Raw genomic sequence first — 23,923 nt, forward strand, 5'->3', positions numbered from 1 at the left:
CTAATGCATCGATACCAACGCGGTTGGTATCTCTCCAAGCATTCACGGGACGCCCTGTCATGAGTAAAAGGTTAGCTGGATGTCCTCAGGAGTGTAGTTTTCTTTGGAACCCTCGGTCGAGTTAAAGTTGATATTTAATAAAAAGATAAGTTGTTCCATTGCCATTGCCAGTTGGAAATTGCAATTGCCATCAATGCCATTTAATTTATTACATAGTTAAGACCGGCTTGGATCGCGCCTATATCAATAATCCTGGTAACGAGAACTGGATAGTGGAAGATTTCAGTTTCCAAAGTAGCATCTTAGAAATGCTTTCAAGAACATACGATAGTAATTTAAAACAAATTATTTTAAAACGTAAGCCAAGTCGCCGTGCAACAAAATGTAAGCCAAAACAGTAGACGACAGAGCTTTTGGTTAAGGGTAAAAACAAAAAAGAGAAAAGATATACAGGATATGGTTTAAATTTGAATATTGCGACCAATTCTAGGATACGAATTGTTCTAAATTGGTTGCCATTCAATACCGATTGAAAAGTTACAACCGAAAAGGGTCGATATCCCAGTAAAAGATAAAAAAACTGCACACACGAACCGTATAAAAGCGATTTAATGGAAAATTGTTTCGATCACTAAGTTTCGAATGTCAAGATTTGCCCAAACCAAGTCGCAGGGACTTTGGTTCTAGAAATATGTGCTTCTTGCTGCACGTTACTACCCGTCATAGAGTCTAATCTATCATGACTAGATGAAACCGATATGAGCAAAGCATTTTGCCATTTTATTACCTCTTGTGAGTCCGCATAGGTAGGTACCACCACCCCGCCTATTTCTGCCGTAAAGCAGTAATGCGTTTCGGTTTGAAGGGTAGGGTAGCCGTTGTAATTATACCAAGGCCTTAGAACTTATATCTCAAGGTGGGTGGCGCATTTACGTTGTAGATGTCTATGGGCTCCAGTAACCAGGTGGGCTGTGAGCTCATCTACCCATATAAGCAATAAAAAATAAATAAATAATAAATAAATAAAACACCATCTTGAGTGAGTTGTCGTTATCGCTAAAGCTTCAAATTAGTTCTTAACAGTAGACAGAGACTTGAATATGCCCGCAGCATTAGTGATAAACGTTATCCGCATGCTAGTTGTCATCGAAGGCAATAAGAAAACGTGGCGCATCTATTTATTCTTATTCTTCAGCACGTCTCACCTAAATCTGCACGGATCACTAGTGTTATTGGATTTCTGATTTTATGATGTTCCTTTGAGCAGACCGACCTGTTCTCGAATATTATATATTCGCTGCTGCTACGCCGTGTTATTTACGGAATTGCATTTTGTTACTGTGCGACTACCATTTATTTTACAGCACAAAGCAAATATTTATAAGGTTATGATAATTTTTGATAGGTTTTTTTTACGTGACAACGTCTTATAATTCGATGGAGCCTTTACCTCGCTCTGAGGCGTTCCATTTAAGGCTTGAAGTGCAAGCGAGAGCGCGCAACGAGCGACAAAGAGGCACAATCGGCCTCTGCGTTCGGCAGCGTTCGACATATGTCTCTTTCCTACTTGAGTGAGCGATGCATCCGTCAAGTATGAAGCTCAGTGAAAAGTGAATGTGGTGTCAATTGTTTATAGCAACGATAATTGCGTTAATTGAAAAATGAAACCATTCCATCAGTATTTTCTTACGACGTTGTCACGTTCAACTATCGTCAGTAAACCGACTTTACAGACAATCGTTTTTTTTTTTTTTTAGAATAATTTCCTCTCGTCTTAATCGCAACTTTTATTTCCTTCACAAGACCGAGTATCAGTACGAATCGTTTTAAAATTTGCTTTTTAAATACGCAATTTTAAGCCATCGACGTGACAACAGCATTCTAGTGTGTCACGTAATTCGTATAAAAGTATCATGGATTGGACGTGTTAGTTAGACATTTTGACCATGTGATACTGGTCCAGCTGAGTATCCTGGAACACCACCGCCTTCTTGCGTGGCTAGGCGAGGCTTTATATTAGATAGTTTTGCTAGAACGTTCGCTAGTTTGCTCAAGAGTTCAGGAAGTTTTCGAGATTTTTTATGAGTGGTTTCAACAGTCCCGCATATCCCAGATCTCATCGGCGCTGGGACTTCGTAGGAAATTCTGCCTTGGTCTATAAAAAAGAAGGCAAAAATACTTAACGAAACCTACCGCCCAGTTTTCATGTAAAGTTGACAGTTAATCGTACAAAACGTGACAGAAGTAGCAAAGGTTTCAGGTTCAAAATAAGCTCGGCAGAGCTTTCACGATTTCTTTCTGTTCGGGAAGGGCTCAATGATAAGCCGTACATTTGAGATATTCTACAAGTACTACATTAATTAAAATATTACAAACCAAGTCGTAACAATTGTAACATACAATATTATTATCTTCTTAAATTAATAGAGCGTCAACTCATATACTTTCACTCTCATCTTCCCTAATTTCAACTCTCCTCTCAAAATGACTGCGATCACAAATCACAGCATTTTTTTCGTTATTTCTTTTTAGCATCCTGTTTCTTTTTATTCGCAGATAATGTTCTGTTTAAAGCCTCGAGGGCTATAGCATCGTCTCTTTCTTCTAATACCCTTTGCAGTTCCGGTGGCCACCTAGAGTCTGATAAATAAAACAAATTCATTATTATAGTGTACATGATATCAAAACACATTTTACAATTAGGCGTTTACGATATTCGACCACTATCCTATTTAACGGGAGTTATTCAATCAATTCTTACTGGTGGTAGGACCTCTTGTGAGTCCGCACGGGTAGGTACCACCGCCCCTCCTATTTCTGCCGTGAGAAGCAGTAATGCGTTTCGGTTTGAAGGGTGGGGCAGCCGTTGTGACTATACTAAGACCTTAGAACTATATCTCAAGGTGTGTGGCGCATTTACGTTGTAGATGTCTATGGGCTCCAGTAACCACTTAACACCAGGTGGGATGTGAGCTCGTCCACACATCTAAGCAAAAAAAAAAAAAAAGCGAGTTTCTATTTTCATTTTAGACTCTTGAAATTTTGTCAGGGTTCGCCATGAGTATCCCTTCTTGTGTATGAAACAGGTCGATTTTTTGATACTGATCATGCGCTGCCCATCTCACGGTACTATGATAAAAATCAGTTCTGCTTTACCATTTTAAATCTTAACTAGTTACATCACAGTCGTTTTAAGAACGTATAGATACATAAACATTCAATTTCATATTTTATAATCGTCTCGTATATAATCAGAACTACAGTGGGAGGTTCCCTAAATGAATGCACTAGGATGACCTCGAGTAGTCAGAGAAGGCGGGACATCGTGAGATGCGTCAAGTCTACCCCCTCCCAGATGACGATCATGACCACTCTGTCAAAATTGAAACGATTGAGAAGAATTATATCTTTTTTCTCCCGTTTCAAGAACTTTCCTCATAAAAAAATATCAGCCACACGATACTAAATTATTGTTACATATTTCATTTCCTAACCTTTCAATAGCCCTTCAAGCAAGACACAGCGATTCTTCTGTCTTTCCAACACGTATTCCTCGTTGTATGTTTGAAGTTCTTTCATTCTCTCAACTGCCGCTTCGTATCTTGCTTCTCTATTCATTTTAGCCGCTTCTTCTATGTCAGGTGTCATTACCACGCTGAATGAAATATACCTCAGTTCAAATATACCTCAGTAGTGTTAACTTCAATTACACGCTTACTTTGATCTAGTTTAAGTTCAGGGTTTTTCGAGTTTACAAACGACCTACGTCATGTACCTGGGTTGATGTCGTCATCATGTATGTTCCTGAATCGAAGTGGTATTGCGTCCTGAAAACCCCTTCTCTAAGTCTAGTTGTAGTTCTCTAGATCATCTTTTCTTTGTGGGATTGGTGTGTACGGGCTTAAACGGTTACCGCCACACATTGCAATCTAAATGCTACCATCTACCCATGACATGACATTCTGACACGAGGACGAAGTCCTGAATTACATCCCATTTATCCCATTGCAGAAGCCGATAACTTAGAGAAGCTGATGGTAGTTGGTCAGGTTGACGGGAGAAGATCATGCGGACGCTCACCATCCCACTGGTCAGATCTGGTAAAGACGCTTACCAGCCTGTCAATAACCGAGGCTATAAAGACCGCCAGGACAGGAAGACGTGGAGAAGCATAGTGCATTGAGTGATCAACACTTTAAGCTAGACACGATCTTCAGCAATTAAGAGACCGACTTTGAAGAAGAAAAAGAATCCCATTGCTGCACCCTATCCCTACAAAACGTCCTACCACTCAATAAATAAACAATCCTTCCAAGTGTAAATAAATATACGTACCAATTTTCACCTCTCTCCTTAGTGCACAACGAGATAAAAGACAGCGATATAAATTTGTCCTTCAGTTGATCTGGCATTGAAAGATACAGAGCCTCCTCTTCAATGTCAACTGTCATTTCAAGTACTGAAAAGGAAAATAATAATTCCGAGTGTGAAAGCCAAACAATTAGTCCCTTTACGATCTCTTTGAATTCGTAAAGATAAAATTAATTTCTAAAATGATTAACTTAGGTCGTGTTATAAGCTGGATACGAGATATTTTTTGTCTAGACGAGATCTTAAAAATAAACCTAATAACTGTTACTGGTGGTAGGACCTCTTGTGAGTCCGCATGGGTAGGTACCACCACCCCGCCTATTTTTGCCGTGAAGCAGTAATGCGTTTCGGTTTGAAGGGCGGGGCAGCCGTTGTAACTATACTGAGGCCTTAGAACTTATATCTCAAGGTGGGTGGCGCTATTACTTTGTAGATGTCTATGAGCTCCAATAACCACCTAACACCAAGTGGGTTGTGAGCTCGTCCACCCATTTAAGCAAAAAAAAAAAAAAAAAGAACTGCATACGTTGCAACTTGCACTATGCACTCTGCAACTTTAACTTTCCGATCTATTTCTGTAAGACGACAGTGACCACGATATACATTTTAGCTGATGCGGGTCAAGGATACTTTTCTAACTAAATAAATACTACTAAATATTACTAAATACTCCTAAATATTTTTCACGTGAATTGTTACTGCTTGTGCGTGAACTTACAACCGCTTTCAGTTGCAGGCGTTGGTCCTTGCTGTGCTTGGAATTGATCACCTAAAATATTTTAAAAGATTTTCAACTTCTAAGCCTATTCAAAAAGTGAATATACAAAGTTCACGCAGATAGCTATTAAGAGATAAATTTGTTTCAAACTACCGTCTTACATTGCTTCAGTTTAGAGTTGTATCGCGTTACATGCCGTAAATATATATATAATAATATATTTTTTTTATTGCTAGATGGGTAAACGATTTACTACCGCCATTAAAGGATTTGTATGCTTCTGCATTAGCACACGTTAAAGGCATTTGACCACGCCTTCCCGGGAGAGGCACCCGGTGTACTCATGTCAGGTGATGCACACCGTTGAAACTCTTCTAAGTAAATACTAACGCAACATAGCTTTCCGCTTTGAAAGTTAAAATATCGCGAAAGGGAGATCTTGCACTATAAATTTCTGTATTCGTTGTTTCAGATTAAAATGTAGACCAGGGAATTAACTCATCAGAGCACTCGACATCGATCACACGGTGCAATAATACACAGAAGAACCACTCCGTCGACAAGATTGTGCATGCAGTGCGACGTCACGCCGCGCGCTTATTCACAAACACTACACAAGCGCATCGTGTGAATGTGTTGAGCGCGAGCTAATGGTGGGCGGAATGAGGGTGTTAGGTTTTATTTTCGTTACAGAATTTCTTGATTCGATCGCCGCGCCCAAAGCCCTCAATAAAAGCTATGCAATGCTTGAAAAATGAAATCCAGATAACTTACTTTTAGTTATCTCTTCAGCAGCTTCATCGTACAGCATTTCCTGAAAATATCAATTTTTGACATCCAAACTTATAAAAACGTTATATTTTTAAAAACGTTTTCCGAAGACAGTCATAGCGATACGAAATAATGAAAGATGGGCTTAAAAAAGATATGAAACACTAACGGAAATATGGATGGTTTGTCGTAAAAGAAGTTCGAGAGAAACGGGAAAGAAATCTATTAGAAATGCTTAACCCTTGTGTAATAACATACTTACCTCAAAAATAGTATATTCCGTTTCGGAGGGAGGAATTGGTGGCGCTTCGAGGAATTCCGCCCGAAATTCTTTCCTGATAATATATAAATTTGGGCTCAATATTCTAAGTCCTATTAAGCTTTCAAGCCTGAGTCGTATTTATCGTGTGGGGGGCCGAACCTACTAAGAGGTGCCGGCTCTAGCGTGCAGTAGAGTGCAGTATGGGACTTGATGACCAGTAAAGGCCATGGCTGAAGATAGCATAGGCCAGGGTCGAAGAAGAAGAAGAAGTTATTGCACTAGATGATTGAATGTGCTCACCACTTGATGTTAAATGATTATTGGTGCCTACATCACCATGTGACTATTGGAGTTTGACTTGAGGCTTTCGATCGAACTTTCGATTTTATTGTACAAAGTCCATCCAATAAATTACACTTTAAAAGTATTGACATAAAACCTGAGCTGTGCTCCTCTCAAATTCCTGCCGGGCTCATTAACATCCCATGATCTTCGGGCCGCAGCAAACTCTTGGTCTCTCGTATCATCACGTTTGGCTAAAGCTCCTCCAGCACTTGCCAACGAGCATTCCAGCTCCACGAATGCGTCACCTGGTTGGGGCTGGCGCAGTGGTATGGGTGACTGGGCTTTATCTTTTTCTTTTATTAAGACTCCCTGGTGGTTATTTAAGAGAAAGGAATTTAAGTGTTATTATTAATAACAAAATATATAATTTTGCTTACAATAAGGTGTTGTGAAGATCACGCCTACCTTCCGGAATTAAAGTTATTTTATAATATATATAGCAGTAGGCGAATAGAAGGTACAGTCGAAGGAATATGATTAAAGAAATAGAAAAAACCTAAATTGCAGTAATGGCATGATCAAGCAAATTTTGCAAATTCACAAGTACCGGACAACAGCACCAGGTCAACCGAGTGGTTACATCCGACTGGTCTTACCTTCTCTGATGAAAGATCTTCCCTTTGTCGTTTTTCCACATGGAATCGTTAAATAATTTATACTAGGGTATAGTAAGGTCTCACAAGCTTATATAATAGTAATTTGATACGTATAAGTAAACAATCACAAAATCATATTTTTCTATAGCAAAAAGAAAACCGATCTGAAAATAAGAAGCTTATTTCTGATCTCTACCTTTTGGGGCAGGGATATGTGCAGCAGCAGACTTATGACGATGATTGTCATAACTTTCAATGACAAGCATAGATAGTTTTAATTATAGATTGTGAACTCATTGTTCATCTACTGAATTTTTCGACGGATCTCAGTGGGTCGCGATTCGGATCCGGTTGTAGATTCTGCGTTAATTATAAATATTTCTCTGAGGTTGAGTCCGTGAGCTCACCTACCAGTCCGTGAGTAGTTTAAATAGCCTCTACGGCTATCAACGATTAGGCAGGAAAAAAGTCCATCATAGAAAATCTGTCACACTAATGATATTAACCTTTTCCTTAACCGTTTTCTTAACTGGACTTTCTGGTTTGGTCTCAACAGAATTTCTGATTTCGTCCACCCTCTTCCACTGGGCTACGGTAAGAGGCCATCCATTCGTTGCTACAACTCTGCTTTTAAAAATTATGGTGTTATTCATCAACAGTACAATTTCTAATTTTTAGAATTGCGTGTAGTCGATATTCACTTTTAATTTTGGGTTTATTGTGAGCTCGTGCCGGTTGGTATTAACATCCTGATGATTTTGACCGCAAAAGAGTCATATTTTCTGAGTAAAGGGTTGGATAACCGAATATAAATAATATTTCGTCCTCATTTTTGAAGTTGGATAGTGCCACTGATATCTTACTTTATGATAATTTCCAGCTACGGTAACCAACTATTTAGTCTATTGTGAGTTTCCTGGCGTACCAGAAATATAGTGTCTGCGTATTCCACCTTGCAGCCATAGCTTCTCGCAAAATCAGTATTCGATCATCCAAAATATTACTTAATTAAAGACGAATAAATTTACAATGCGCTCAATAACAAAATTTATTTTTCAATTATACACGTTTAAAAAAAACGAACTTACTGAATTGTATACTGCTTTGGCTCTGCCGGCGGAGGCTTATATTCCCTGAGCTGAAATTATGAGTCCATTTTTATGTACATAATTGAACAGCATTCAATTTTGGAAGTACATTTAAATTAGTTAACAAATAACTGAGCTCTTACAAGAAATGGATGATAGACCGACTGAATATATGCGAAATGTTACACACAAACCTTGGTAGAAGATCGATTTTTCCCAGTATTCGGTAGCTTTGATCTGACCGATTTGAGTGAACGAGTGCTCGTACCGCCGTCTTTAACTGTCTAGAAGATAAAATCAGTCTAAATTCACAAAGATTACAAGAACACAAAACAGATGATAATGCTACTAGTAAAACAAGTTTAAAAATAAGATGTCTACTTAATGTGTTATATGCTCTCTTACTCCTAAAGTATATATTCCAAATCCGAACGGTATTTTCGTTGAGAAGCAGTCATAGATTGACACTTTAGTCTAACCTCAAGTGCTCCGATAAGTACTTAAGATCAGCTGAACCTTTGAGCCCAATTAAAAAAAATTGAATCTTCAGAAATATCAACAGAATTAAAACTGCTTTTACGGTTTGATCTCGCGTTTGTTTTAGCATTATTTGGCATTTCTGATGTTTAGAATTGGCAGTTTTCGTTACAGATGATTGAAAAGGCCATGACCCAAAAAAAAAATAGCACAAAAAATTATAGACAGTGCAACAAAAATATACTAACTGTAGCCACATTAGATTGGGAAGCCGCCCTTTTCTTCCAGTTGATCGAGTCTGCTGGAGGTGCCGGCTCCAACATAATATAGGGCCAATATAATTCACCTTTCCCCGAGCAGTGTGCCAACTCTTCGACACCGTTCGGTGTTATTGTATAAAGGATCGCTACCATTTCTAACTGCAGGACAAAGTATTCACTTATCACTTTAAATGTTTATTTATTTATTTATTCAACTTCATGCACAAAGGTACAATGGCGGACTTAATGTCTGAGGCATTCTTTACCAGCCAGCCAAGGGTGATGTAGAGAGTCCTGTAGTAGGTGGTATTATAACATACATATACAAACATATATACGGTATACATATACATATATATCATCACATACAACAACGTACACAATATTATATCATGATATATCTATATATAATCATAATTAAATGCTCGTATATTCATATACACATATTATTATACACACTTAAACGCAACATAAAAATATAACACATTTATTAGAGAAATAGAAGAATATAGTATAAGTACAAGAAAATAGTATATTGCACGGAACACACTACATTGCGAGTAAAATTTTAAAGTTTAAGTAATACCATCATCAGCAGCCCATAAACTTTCACTGCCGGACATAGACCTGATCCAAGGTTCACCACAATGACCGGCTCTGCCCAACCCGCATCCAGCAGGTTTTTACGGACTTCAGCAGGCGTCGGTCCAACTCGTGGGAGTGCTACCTCATGATGCGCTATCCGATGCGCAGTCGTCTCTCGAGATTTTTTCGGCCCCAGTGGCCATCCGTTCTTCTAGCAATAACCTTGCCCATTTCGATCCTTCAAGCTGGTGGTAGGACCTCTTGTGAGTCCGCACGGGTAGGTACCACCGCCCCACCTATTTCTGCCGTGAAGCAGTAATGCGTTTCGGTTTGAAGGGTGGGGCAGCCGTTGTGACTATACTGAGACCTTAGAACTATATCTCAAGGTGTGTGACGCATTTACGTTGTAGATGTCTATGGGCTCCAGTAACCACTTAACACCAGGTGGGCTGTGAGCTCGTCCACACATCTAAGCAATAAAAAAAAAAAAGCTATGCCAGTTATCTAGATTCTTCTGCGATTGAGCTCCTCATTTCAGATTCGATTTCGCAGGGAAACCCCGACCATAACCATTGGACTTTGAGTGAATTTGACAAGGCCTATTGTCATCGACCACATTTTACTGCCTTCTTTCATGACTGGCAACAAATGAGGTCAAAGATTTTTATCTTGAGATAGTGTGGTAATTGGATTTACATGTGTATATTTTTATATGTGTAATTACATAATTTATTTTTGGTACTTAATGGGTGATCTCTTTTACGGCCCACTCGTTATTAGTGCAAACTATTCCATAGAAATCTCAATGTGAATGCTATAACCTATTCTCGAGACGTGAGGTCAAAATATCCATTACTTTGTATAGGGGTTTTCACACCCCTTTTCCCTTTAAAACCATGAATTCTTACATCTGACCAAGTAGCAGCTGCTCTAAAGCTGATAGCCTCGTGTTTCGTTACAGAAATCTGAACACCACCCAAGATGTTTCTTCTATTTGGCACAAACATCTCTTCAACATGAAGCTTAGTAGCCGGCAGAAGTGGAATGTCTTTGCAGTAATCCAAGTCATTGTCGCAGGGATGGAATGAATCTTCTATTGATGATAACACTGTCAACTGCCAGTGACAATCTTGGTTAAATCCTAGAGCGCGATTTAAAGTTCCGTGGCCCATTACAGTATAGCTGTGGATGTTATTATATAATTGACTAGAATCATTTTATGAAAAATATATCGCAATGTGATGATTGTAGGTTTATTTTACTATCTCAGAAAAACAATGAAAATGTATCATTAAGATAAGATACATTAGTAACAAAATTTATTACTAAGAGCTCATGTTTTACCACTTATATAATAATATATTGGCATCTATTAAGATTGAGAATCACTCTGCATGATTTGATTTATTTTATCGCGTTGCGCCTGATATAATATTGTAATAGGTAGGAATGGTTTATTCATCGGTGATCTTGCGTAAGGAGCTAACTTATACACTCATAATTAGCACAATAACTATAACTATCTGCCATTTAATTAGGTATTTAAATCCCAGATTAAGTATTAATTATTGCTTAATGAAACTGCAACCTTATCAAAATATTTTATATCCCCTTTAGGTTCTACTACTTGCTTACGTAAAATTTTCGATAACGCTGCGAGGAAGAATGGTGATAATCTCGAAAAATTACTCATCACTAGTAGTGATGTAGTTCCATGCGCTGGTCCGAACAAATTAAGACAAGATTGGGCTCCAGCATCAATGTCGCTATCCACTGCGTAAGGAACAGATAAGAATAGCGGAACATAGTCCAAACAAAATATGCTCCAGAAACGTCACGACCTTCAGCGCTCAGGAACACGATACAAGGAGGAGAAGGTTCCACTAGATTTGTCTACAAAGTGCATTTACAGTTGTATTAATACGAACCCACGGTTATTCGGCGATAAATCAAACGTCAAATGGGCTCTATAAGGTTGAGGTAATTGTATTCCATCGTCATTATTATAAACAGCAACAATACAATCTTGCAATGTGCTCAAAACATCGAGATGCACTTTGACTGGGTCGTGACAGTAAAATACTCCTTGAAAGAACGGTATCCATTTGCAACTGGAAGTGACATGAGAAATTCCACTGAACTGCTGTAAGCCGTACACTCCGCTAAGAGCTGAAGCCACTGAATAGGCAGATTTAGCGCCGGGAAACATTAAAAAGAATTCGTTCATTAACGACGAAAGCGCATCTAGATTACCGAAAGCCGATTCCATCACCTGAAAGAAATGTATCAAATAGATTACACGAAAATGTGGACCCAATTTCACATTTATTACACGGTATCTTTCATATTTATTTTTGTGTCTTAGAAATTCAGATGATATATGTATTCTTGTTGAAAGAAAAATGTGTGTGTGTGCAAGTCACATACGGTAGAAGTAAAACTTATAAAATATAAAAATAATCGCAAGGGTCAACCACTCCACAGTGCAATGGAGCAGCCGCACCCCGGGGGAACCGCCTGCATGATCACGGTATCCCGACGCGAGGTAGGCATGATTTAGCAAGAGAAATACGACAACGTCTATCAACTGTGTAACATCTCGTCACCGCGATTCCGGAATTGTTGAATTTACGTGCAGCAACATCTGTTGATAATAAACTTAATAGAAATAAAATAAACATAGTGCGTAACGGAAGAAATTAAAATGGCGCGTAACCGAAAAACGTTACATACGTTTTTTCCTCCCCCACTTCGATAAAGAAGTTTCACTTCAAAATTATCGAAGTATTCTTGTAAAACGGGTAATAATAGAAAATGAACGCTATTAAGTTGTGAACGTATTTAAAAATTGCTGTGACTCAGCCATTAAGTTCATTTTTTTCTCGTCATTTAACCCCTTATATAGTTGGCTGCAATATGCACCGAAAATCATATTTAAATAATATAGAGCTAAGACAATAATATATTGGGTGCCACATACCATAAATATTTAATCAACTCTGATCTCGGTATTTGTAATAAGTCCATGAGGGTCCGATAGCATCGGTTCGGATCCACAGTCCGGCTGTGAGAACACACGCACATTTTTAATCAGACGCTTATCTATAGGGCCTACTAACAACACATCACACAAATAGTACCAATTTCAATACATCCGCATTCAATGACACATGACTGTTCAAACATTTTCTTGCCCACGCTCCTCTCCAAAGAGCCTGAATACGTGTTGCGGCTTCATGTTTTCTTATTACTAAATCTCGTTCTCTTTTCAGCACTCCGCATTGTAATTCGTCTGTAGCCAGCTCACAGACTCGAGAAAAGCCTGGAGTCTCTGCTGCTTTTAGCAGTAAATTCATTGTTTCCGAATCGACCAAAGGTTTTTCCTCTGGGACCTAAAAGTACGTATTTATGTCAGGTAAGTTAACGACTGTGAATTTTGTTATTCGCCAAACACATAGGTAATGTAAAAAGAGGTATGTATTTATGTAATCGTTCTAACAAAGTATTTTTTTAAGTTACAGAAGAATGTCTTAACATTTTAGAATTTTATCCTGATTCTCTGAAATCTGATCGAAATGCAAGACCAGTGACAGAACCACAGGATCAACTTCGTCATAAATACACTCCTTTAATTCTGAAGAAAGAAGTTATTTATAATGACAGTTATAAATATGATTATATAGGTGCTAATAGATATTGATAATCTTGCAGAAAGAGAAGAAATGAAGACTAATTTAAGTAGGCTCAAATTTCATGGAGCTACTCGTTATTATCCAAAGATGTCATTAGCTAGGGGAAGCGACAACTTTGCTTTGTACTATGCACTGCACACCCTTGATTTTTTTTTCAACAAGGATAAGTTTCTTAGTTGGAAAAGTGAACGGAATTGCTTCGAAACGATACACAGTAATATAAGGGATTCAATCCGATATTTCGAAGGTTTTCGCATCTGTTATAGTACTCAAGTAAGAGCCGAGTCTCTTTGTAGTAGCCGCCACCAGAGAAGTCATTCGACAACAGATCGAATGGCTGTCAGTCATATATTATTGGGAAATGCATACAGCGACCGAAAAACAAACATGAATCGTTTTTATTAGTCATATCCGTAAATTTTGATTTTAAACATATAATGATTCCACAATGTATTGGTAAAGAAATCCGAAATTCTGGGACAAAAATAGAAAAGGTCAAAATCTGAAAGTATTAAGTAGATACCTGTTCGTCAAGTAATTCTTCTTGAATAACATACTCCTCGGCTTCGGGTATTAAGCAGTCGCATGGATCTAAATCAGCTATCTCCCTTAAAGATTTCAAAGGCTTTGGCTTCATTGAAAAACCAAAATCAGGATCGCAGAAATATCTCCTCAAAACTGCACTGACCGTCTTGAATTCAGCCAACAAGAGTTTCTTCTTTAAAACTGACTGTAAAGCCTGTTTGAACATCCAGTGGAGGAGAGGTCGTTTATAGCCCACTTTATCTGGACTCCATTGAAGGTCGGGTTGGTAGGATCTGATAAGAACTTTTATTTTTTTAAATCTATGTTTTAATTGAAGAACATGACATCACATGTAAATGAAACCGCATCTTCTGATGTGTGATCGGATTTTCTATTGGATTTTAAGAAAGAATATTCTAACTTTAAAACTAAACTCGTAACCTTTTTACAAAATTACTCATGTCAATATCACTTAAAATAAAGGTTACGGAGATTCATATTTGTATATAGAGAAGACGGGAGGAGTATAACAAGTTGAATAGTCCTCTACTAAAGTACTATTACAGAGTAGATAATAGAGTACATTTTTAATTGCGATACACATATTACCCATAGCATATGACATACCATATTACTCAGTACGGAAACAAAAATATTCTTACTTATGAATATATTTTTATTTTATTTTCTGAAGTCGTCGTGGCCTAAAGGATAAGACGCCCGGTGCATTCGTGTTGAGCGATGCACCGGTGTTCGAATCTCAGGCGGGTACCAATTTTTTTAATGAAATACGTACTCAACAAACGTTCACAATTGACTTCCACGGTGAAGGAATAACATCGTGTAATAAAAATCAAACCCGCAAAATTATAATTTGCGTAATTACTGGTGGCAGGGCCTTTTGTGAGTCCGCGTGGGTAGGTACCACCACCCTGCCTATTTCTGCTGTGAAGCAGTAATGTGTTTCGGTATGAAGGGTAGGGCAGCCGTTGTAACTACACTTGAGGCCTTAGAACTTATATTTCAAGGTGGGTGGCGCATTAACGTTATAGATGTCTATGGGTTCCAATAACCACATAACACAAGGTGGGCTGTGAGCTCGTCCAGAAATCTAAGCAATAAAAAAAAATTAAAAATTAAACTGCTGTATGCTTGCTTTTTTTTTAGATAATAAAAATAGTTGGACAAAGCGGTGATCGAACTCTTTGCTGCTATAAATAATTCGACTGCTTCCAAATGTGTGTGTGTAAATACTGAAGCATAAACGTACTTGTAAAATTCTCTGTCACCCTCGACAACATTCGTGTTAGATCGGTTAATCTTTATCCAATTCGCAAAAGCGTTTCCGAGACCTGTCAAGAATTTCGAAGCCCACGGGCATTCGCGTACCGCAGCCGTCTGTATCAAGTCTCTTGTGCCCAAAAGCAACTTAGATTCGCTCAGTAACATCAAATGCCAATGCATTCGGGAGTGAATCCAGAGTCTGGAACGTGTAATAGATTTGCTCATGTTAGTAGTTTCACTCCCCTGACGAGTTCGACTAGCTAGTCATACAGAATAAGGATATGCGACTCTGACCTCGCCGCGCTACATTTATTATTGGCTCAAATGGGACAACAAGTTAACGAATATACCGATGTCGGAAAGGCTAATTGATTAAAGTGACATTTTTAATATCTAAACCGGTTATTTTAGTGCTTGTGACGTAATACTATTGAAAATCAAAGGTCATAAGGTCGATCTTTCAATTATTTGGAATACAGCGAATTGTCGTTTTCTCGATAAAAACAATCTCTTCTAGACAACAATTTTAAGCGTGTATTGTGAAAGTACTCTTAAAAACTCGAACACATGAATGATTCAAAATAGTTTTTGCAAGAAGGGTGGTGGTGATACCAGCCTATGGGAGCTCACAGTGACAACGTGCACTTGGTACTGTGTACTGGTAGGTTGACGAAGTAGATCTTTTGAGTCTACTCTTTTTGCCTTACCAGCGATACGGGATACAACATTTAGTTTAAATTTTAGAATCACCTCACATTTTGCGCCTAAAGTTAAGGAACACTTATTATTTTCAATATCTTGACAAAAAATGTTATTTAAAACTAATTCCATTAAACTATTTATTTTCTAAAACAAATAAGGCTTTTATTTGTTGAATTTGCAACCTATATAGAATGCACCAACATCATAACAGAGAAGAATCAGCAAGAACTTAAGGCCTTCTCAACTGCACCTGCGAATTTATTCATTAAATAGTAATACAAACTCACCTACAAAAATGCCTACCAGGTTCGAATTCAACTTCAACTGAATCATAGCCCCGCGTCCGGATAAATCCCTCGGCAACTGGCTGCTCCCAATCTTCAAACCACTCAAACCTCTCAATAACCAAATAGGCAGGTTCTGTGTTATCAACTATTGGATTACCAGAATTTAGGAGTATGGTTGGGTTCAATATGCTTAGCGATAGCCGAAGCTTGTTCTCTTCGGGGCTGTCAATTTGTAGGTACATTGGCCCAGATTTCGGTGCTGGGATGTCCAAGGCCTTGTTGGGAGGAGCCTTCGTAATCCTGACAGGCGGGTTGCTGGCAGCTGACGTAAATTGATACATTGACGGGTAAAATACCACACTTGTCCTTTTGATACGTTCTCGCAACTGGAATCAATTAGGACATGTAAAAATTGAGCTATGTGTGGATTCGTTTGTCAAGTTCCTATTAAAATAGCTTTGGCTTTTGGTTGAAATATTTAAAAACCGATACCCTAATGTCCAAACTAAAAAGAGCCTTGGAGGCCTGATTCGCGCAGTATATTTTGGAGGGTAAACAAGATCATACCGCATCTGAATGTGGGACACGTACATACTCGTACAATGTTATTACGAAAGGGAATAGGAATGCAGAGAGCGTATGGAATGACCCTTTAGGCGCCACCCGGTTCGCAGATCGAATCAGTAAGGATCTCGTAAAGTCAAAGGTGCCTGATTGACCTGAGCTGCTAAAACAAATTAGTAGTAAATTCAGTTGATGAAAGACATTCGACATTAGGAAAAACCGGGCGGTTACGACGCGGACTATTCTGAACACACGAGTGGGTTTTTATTGCATACGCATTGCGTCAGTGACGTTCTGGTTTCGGGAACAGAAAACTGTTTTTCGTTTGAAAAACTGATGTTGATTCCAGGTCTACATCAAGCTGCGGCTTCAGGCGTACTCATATATTTCAGTCGGTCAAAAAATATGGTGCATGTTAAGTACCGCTTTAAATTTGATCCATTCTCTTAATTCTTCTTTCTGTTGCTGGCTAACCGCTGATATACCCGTTACTGATTTATTATCCTTCGTTGGTTTCTTTATCTGAAACATTAACTCAATTTGAGCGTACGGGTTTTTAGAAAGTCGTCGTGGCCTAAAAGATAAGACGTCCGGTGCATTGTGTTGAAGCGATGCACCGGTGTTCGAATCCCGCAGGCGGGTACCAATTTTTCTAATGAAATACGTACTCAACAAATGTTCACGATTGACTTCCACGGTGAAGGAATAGCATCGTGTAATAAAAGTGAAACCCGCAAAATTATAATTTGCGTAATTACTCGTGGTAGGACCTGTTGTGAGTCCGTGCGGGTAGGTACCACCGCCCTGCCTATTTCTGTCGTGAAACAGTAATGCGTTTCGGTTTGAAGGGTGGGACAGCCGTTGTAACTATACTGAGACCTTACAACTTATATCTCAAGGTGGGAGGCGCATTTACGTTTTAGATGTCTATGGGCTCCAGTAACCACTTAACATCAGGTGGGCTGTGGACTCGTCCAACCATCTAAGCAATAACGAAAAAAAAAAAAAAATAGTGTAACGAGGAAATTATGTTAGTGTAGTGGCGCACTATTAGTTAACATGGGTTTTTATTGTGTCTTTGTGAGCTTAGTGCGAGTTTTTTAACGCTCTCGATAGCGTAAAAGCTAACTCAAATTTGTATGCAAATGGAACAGCGCCCCTAGTGGCAAACGTAGGCAAACGTTCCAACTCGATACAAATTTGAGTTAACTTTTACGCTATCGAGTACGTTAAAAACTCGCACCAAGCACACTGGTCGCGATTTTCCCGGGGGGGTTTTGTGATTGTTGATGTGATTCACGTTATTATGTTTCTCGGCTCCGGTGACCGCATAACACCAAGTGGACCCTAAACTCGTCCACTCACCACACGACCCATACCGCTAAAAATAAATAAACTTACAGCCGGAGTCGTTCTTTCGTGCTCATCACGAAATCCGAGCGTGATCTGTGGATTACAAACCGGTATTTTAATTAAGACTTATTGCATAATGAAACACAAAATTGTATATTCACGTCTGTTAGTATTTATCTGTATATCGTTTGCACGATCTTGTTGTGCTTACGTGAAAATATCTAAATGTACCGCACTCCAAACAGCTCAACGCAAGCAAGAATAGGGAGAACAAGAACAGGAAGTAATTATGTACGAAAAGCATCATTGTGAAGTGATGCGCCTAGATTAGGTTCTAACTTTTATAACGGAGTCGGGAATAGGGTTCAGCGGTAGGCCGAGATGAGGTAGCCCCATAGACATAGCCCCTTTATACCAGTCCCTTTATCTCATAGTCCCTTTATCCCATAGTCCCTTAATCCCATAGTCCCTTTATCCCATAGTCCCTTTATCCCATAGTCCCTTTATCCAATAGTCCCTTTATCCCATAGTCCCTTTATCCCATAGTTCCTTTATCCCATAGTCCCTTTATACATGGTCCCTTTGACCCATAGTCCCTTTGTTCCATAGTCTCTTTCAGATTTTGAACCATCGCAAAATCAAACTTAGGCTGGTTACTGGCTTTGACATTGTTTTTTCATGGAAGCTTCACAATAGCGCTATAATTTCCATTCAAACATTTTGGGGAAATCATCAATATTTTAAGTAAGGATATGCAAATGTGGATACTACTCTAGAGCTAGAATAAAAATCATTGGATTCATTAAACTTTTATTCTCGTCTGATCCGCCTAGTTTCGTGCTATTCAGAATGAGGAAATATAGGAACTAAGTCTGTAAAAATAACGTATGACGTAATTTACTTGTCTCGTATGATACTGATAATACCGAATCATGTTCGCGTGACATCTTGGAACATATGACATTAATATAACAACAGCGATATCTCGAGTAGACAAGATTTGTTCAGCAGAAGCTAGAGCTGAGGAGGATTTAAGCGATTGAAATATTTAATTCCACATACCGATTCAGTACTCTGGACGTCCAGCAAATGAGGAGCGTAAGACAGTTTCATCAGACCGTTGACCTTCAAGAATTTAGTCTTGGGACAGTCGTAGGCTTCGTAGAGTCCACGACCGCGAGCCCAGTCTATCCAGCGGTACTGCTTCCATTGTGACACATCTGAATATGATATTTTCTAGTGCATTTTTGCTCACAATAAACATTACACACAACCTATTAAACGTAAAAGTTACTGGTGGTAGGATCTCTTGTGAGTCCGCCCAGATAGGTACCAGCACCCTGTCTATTTCTGCCGTGAAGCAGTAATGCGTTTCGGTTTGAAAAGTAGGGCAGCCGTCGTAACTATACTTGAGACCTTAGAACTTATATCTCAAGGTGTGTGCCGCATTTACGTTGTAGATGTCTATGGGCTCCAGTAACCACTTAACACCAGGTGGGCTGTGAGCTCGGCTACTCAACTTAACAAAAAAAAAACTTCTATTCTTTAGTTAACGTCTACTCAACAACAGTTGAACCTTACGCTCGTCTATCAACACTAATAAAACATCAACTTCATGACCAAATTTCGCTTAGAAGATTACCAGGCTCTGGCAAAGGCTTCTTCAACGGCAAATCCCTGATCATTGTGACCAAAAGGAGCATTTCGTGTCCTGGCGTGATGCCAGGTAAGGCATACGGAGGCTGATCTTTCGTGTCTTCTATTTCTATGTAGGTTAGGGAGCTCCGCTGGAAAAATTTAGTTTTTTAATTACATTTGCGGTTGCCATCGTGATCAAATCGATATATATCTACTTGTACCCGTGCAGCCGAATCAACTATACGTGTCATCATCCTCTTCTCTTAATGGACTATTAACTTAATGGACTCTAATTTATATCTTAAGAATCGGTGGCATTTTGAAAACGTAATCTTGGCGAGTTAAATCATATCGAGCAAGATCGAGGGACTGTTAATTAATAGCCCTTGCAGCAGACACTTGGGTAAGACTCATCATCATCATTATCCTGCCCTTCTCCCAGTCACCTGGGGTCGGCGCAACATGTTTTCTCCTTCCATACTCTTCTATCATATACCATTTCTTCGCTCACTCCCCTCCTACCCATATCGTCTTTCACACAATCCATCCATTTCTTCTTAGGTAAGACTTGGGTAAGACTAAAAAATAATAATAATAATAATAATAAATAGGCAGATAGTAATATGTTAGGTTTTTATGTTACTAACATAGATTAAAAGTAATACTTATTACTACCATAATGTATGGTTTATTTAACGATATAAAGATGTAATAATAATAAATAATTATAATAGTAATAGAAAAATCACTGAAACTGTTGTATAGTACCAGCTTTCTGGCTAGTATACTAATGTACAAGTATACTAGCGCTTAAGAGGATTTGGATTCCATGGTTAGCCGTCACTCTAGTTCAGCAGTGACTTTCAACCTCCTTTTACAATCCGCTTGGCATCATTCTCATTAAGATGTCCAGATATAGATAACCAGTTCACAGCATATCTTGAACTTGCCAAACGATATTCACAGGCTTCAACATTAGCGAACGAAGTATTTTGGTATTGTGGCATCCCCTTACCCTGACAGCTGAAGTATCCTTGGCTGTAGGTTTCTTGGTGCTCTTAGACTTGACTGTACTCGCTGTGGTCTCGTCGTCATCATCCCAAAAGAACGCAGGCACCTCGGACACTAATAACTTCCATAGTTCATTATAATCTGTAAATTGAGAATAAAATCGAAGCCGTCTTAACTTAGCTCTTGGAACATGCGGTAGGCAGCGGCTTGGCTCTGCCCCTGGCATTGCTGAAGTCCATGGGCGACGGTAACCACTCACCATTAGGTGGGCCGTATGCTCGTCTGCCTACAGGGGCAATAAAAAATAAATAAAACAAAACATGGTTAGCAGAAGCTCATGGAAATACCAAGCTTATATATCTTTGTGGTGTGTAGCTTGTATTCCAAAAATCTAAAAGTCACTAAAGCACTTCTTGACTGGAAACCAGTATTTTGGGCCTCCATTTAAACATTACCAAACCACTATGTACATTTTTTTTAATGTCACTCTTTACCTCGAATCCTTCTTGTCAAACACATGCATCCAGTTAGAGCATGGATAATATTAAAGTCTGCCATTTCTTCGTCTTCAATACACGGGTCTTCGTCGCAATTCATATTCGGAGCTGCGAGCTTCAGTAGCGCCTGCGAAATTTAGCTTAGCATTTCTCTGTCCTTAGATTTTAGTTTCGTAATGAAACAGAAAAACTCCTGAGAATAATTTAGTACCATTACTGGCAGATATGTATGAGACCCAATTGATAGTGGGCGATTACCGTCGTTCATGGACATTAGCAAGGTCAGGAGCATAGTCATTGCCTACCTCTGTGTACTATCCGGAAACCTCATTTTAAGAAATTCATGTTATAGCGCTCAGGAAATAACAATTTACTCATTCATTCACCAGTTTGCTATAAAACCAGAATGTAGATGGCAAAAAAATCTCGGAATGAACACAGTGGTTCTAGATAGTGATGATAGTGATGAATTCTGATGGCCAAGTGATTGCCGGTGCGATGGTAAAAATAATTTTGGCCATAGTGTCCAAAGTGTGGAAGGTAGTCCTTAACGCATGTTTTAACTGATGACCAGTGTCCATAGTGCCTAAATATCCTCTGTTCCCTTTGAGACAGAAGGAAGTCACGCTGAGTCGAGAAAACAATTCGTGGCCTACAGCATATAGTGTACAATATCGAGGGGTAAAAGACTATTTGGGTCAACCGACATTACGCTTAATACGCTGCATTTACTACAGCTCGATGTTTTTAATTGAACTTAAATTAAGCTTGCTGTATTCAAATAGCTGAAGAAGTTTTTTTTGTTATGATATTTCTTCCAAACTTTCTCCTGTAAAGTTGCGAAAATGTCACTTAAACTAGCCTTTCACCCCTCGATATTACAATTAACGCGTGATGCAGCTTTCGAGTCTGCAGATAAGTACCGATTTTTCGTAAACGACTTCCACCATGAACGAATACCATAGACCATTTTAACTGGTGGTAGGACCTCTTGTGAGTCCGCGCGGGTAGGTACCACCACCCTGCCTATTTCTGCCGTGAAGCAGTAATGCGTTTCGGTTTGAAGGGTGGAGCAGCCGTTATAACTATACTTGAGACCTTAGAACTTATATCTCAAGGTGGGTGGTGCATTTACGTTGTAGATGTCTATGGGCTCCACTAACCACTTAACACCAGGTGGGCTGTGAGGTCGTCCACCCAACTAGGCAATAAAAAAAAGACAACTATGGACAATACAGCAATATTTATAATCTAGCATAAATTATTTAAATTAATTAGCTGCGGTAGGGCGTCTTATGAATCGCTATGCATGGGTGTATCACCGCCCTGTAAATTACTGTCGCGAAGCAATGACCTGTTTCAGTTTGAAGTGTAAGACAGCCATCAGTAGTAATACTGCTGAGACCTCAATGTCTCAACAACATGTAAACCTAAGCCTGTTTAACCAGAAAGTTTTGCATTAGCATTATTTTTCTACACAAATTACCTACACTAGAAAATTGATAGCATCATGCAAAGGAGGCGCAATTTCCGTCTTCTTCAATCGGTTAAAATCGCGTGCTCGTTTTAAATTACAAAATAAATTGAACGTATATAATTTTGTCACCCACCAAGCACTGTAAACACAGAGTTGTCTTATAAACCGGACACTCCTATGACGGTAATATACTTCCTATTACCCTCCTCCTCCAAAGTGCGTTTTTCCAAACATAATTAAATCAAGCCACCAAATAAAACCGTGCTATTGGCGCTTCTGGGAAAATTTTGGCCTTACGTATGAAAAGTGAGTTGCAAGTGTTAAACAAATGGGTAGTTTTTTAAGACAATTAGCGATAGTCACAGCTGACCGTGATCGAGGTTCTAATCTCTTCTCTATATATAAAAATGAATTGTTGTTCGTTAGTCTCGCTAAAACTCGAGAACGGCTGAACCGATTTGGCTAATTTTGTTCTTGAAATATTTGTGGAAGTCCAGAGAAGGTTTAAAAGGTAGATAAATATGAAAATTCTCGGAATTAAATAAAAATAACAATTTTGTTTTTCCTTTGATGTGTTCCCCATCGGACGGATTCCTTTTGTTTGTTTTAAGTTTATTTTATACAAAAGTTTAGGTCTTTTATTTATCGATTGAGGCACTACGAAGTCTGCCGGGTCAGCTAGTAACTAATATTTATTAATGTATTGCAGTAAAGCATTTAAATTTATTAAGCTGTGGGTGCTAATATTTCTACGAAGCGCGTTTGTGGGATATGAACAGATTAGTGAACTTGGATGTCAAATTTCATGATGGGATGTTTTCTTTCTATCCTGCCATCGAACTTGGCTCAATATCTTGATTGCTTAATTATCAACCGGTGGGAGGGTCGTATCAAGGCTCCCTGAGTTATGCCTCTGTGCATTTTATTTATGGCGCGATGCAACGACACATCCCAGTTTATGGGTATCTATGGTTCACTTAAAACTTCAGGATATAAAGGTGATCTGGTTTATATTATTTAAAAAGATCACGATATAGTTAAACATTCATAACTACCTACTCTTGTAGTAGAGATAGACTAGATAGACACTTTTTTTTATTTTTTTTTATTGCTTAGATGGACGGACGAGCTCACAGCCCACCTGGTGTTAAGTGGTTACTGGAGCCCATAGACATCTACAACGTAAATGCGCCACCCACCTCGAGATATAAGTTCTAAGGTCTCAGTATAGTTACAACGGCTACCCCACCCTTCGAACCGAAACGCATTACTGCTTCACGGCGGAAATAGGCGGGGTGGTGGTACCTACCCGCGCGGACTCACAAGAGGTCCTACCACCAGTGATTACGCAAATTATAATTTTGCGGGTTTGGTTTTTTATTATTATTTTATTTTATTACGATTTATTACACATTTATTT

The 23,923-nt window shown here is 38.8% G+C and overlaps 1 protein-coding gene across 2 annotated transcripts in view; it reads right to left on the reverse strand.

The window, feature by feature from the left end:
* Nucleotides 1-2,383: 2,383 nt before the first annotated feature.
* LOC105841617 (uncharacterized) overlaps nt 2,384-23,923 on the reverse strand; it is a 29,279-nt gene continuing 7,739 nt past the window's right edge. The window contains exons 6-28 of one of the 2 annotated variants that reach the window (XM_021348256.3): nt 21,024-21,153; nt 20,534-20,670; nt 19,523-19,667; nt 18,943-19,100; nt 17,929-17,973; nt 16,951-17,049; nt 15,964-16,349; nt 14,961-15,173; nt 13,689-13,983; nt 12,614-12,865; nt 11,402-11,745; nt 10,382-10,655; nt 8,877-9,047; nt 8,346-8,435; nt 8,152-8,201; nt 7,570-7,687; nt 6,562-6,776; nt 6,123-6,195; nt 5,864-5,903; nt 5,090-5,140; nt 4,336-4,459; nt 3,495-3,655; nt 2,384-2,640 (exon numbers count right to left, since the gene is read on the reverse strand). In XM_021348256.3, the coding sequence (XP_021203931.2) occupies nt 2,519-2,640; nt 3,495-3,655; nt 4,336-4,459; nt 5,090-5,140; nt 5,864-5,903; nt 6,123-6,195; nt 6,562-6,776; nt 7,570-7,687; nt 8,152-8,201; nt 8,346-8,435; nt 8,877-9,047; nt 10,382-10,655; nt 11,402-11,745; nt 12,614-12,865; nt 13,689-13,983; nt 14,961-15,173; nt 15,964-16,349; nt 16,951-17,049; nt 17,929-17,973; nt 18,943-19,100; nt 19,523-19,667; nt 20,534-20,670; nt 21,024-21,153 (3,693 nt within the window). In that variant the 3' untranslated portion in view covers nt 2,384-2,518. Of the gene's footprint in view, nt 2,641-3,494; nt 3,656-4,335; nt 4,460-5,089; nt 5,141-5,863; nt 5,904-6,122; nt 6,196-6,561; nt 6,777-7,569; nt 7,691-8,151; nt 8,202-8,345; nt 8,436-8,876; nt 9,048-10,381; nt 10,656-11,401; nt 11,746-12,613; nt 12,866-13,688; nt 13,984-14,960; nt 15,174-15,963; nt 16,350-16,950; nt 17,050-17,928; nt 17,974-18,942; nt 19,101-19,522; nt 19,668-20,533; nt 20,671-21,023; nt 21,154-23,923 lie in introns of both variants that reach the window. The other variant, XM_062673242.1, reaches the window with a different exon arrangement.

This window comes from Bombyx mori, chromosome 17 (genome assembly GCF_030269925.1).
Source record: "Bombyx mori chromosome 17, ASM3026992v2".
Lineage (NCBI taxonomy): Eukaryota > Metazoa > Arthropoda > Insecta > Lepidoptera > Bombycidae > Bombyx > Bombyx mori.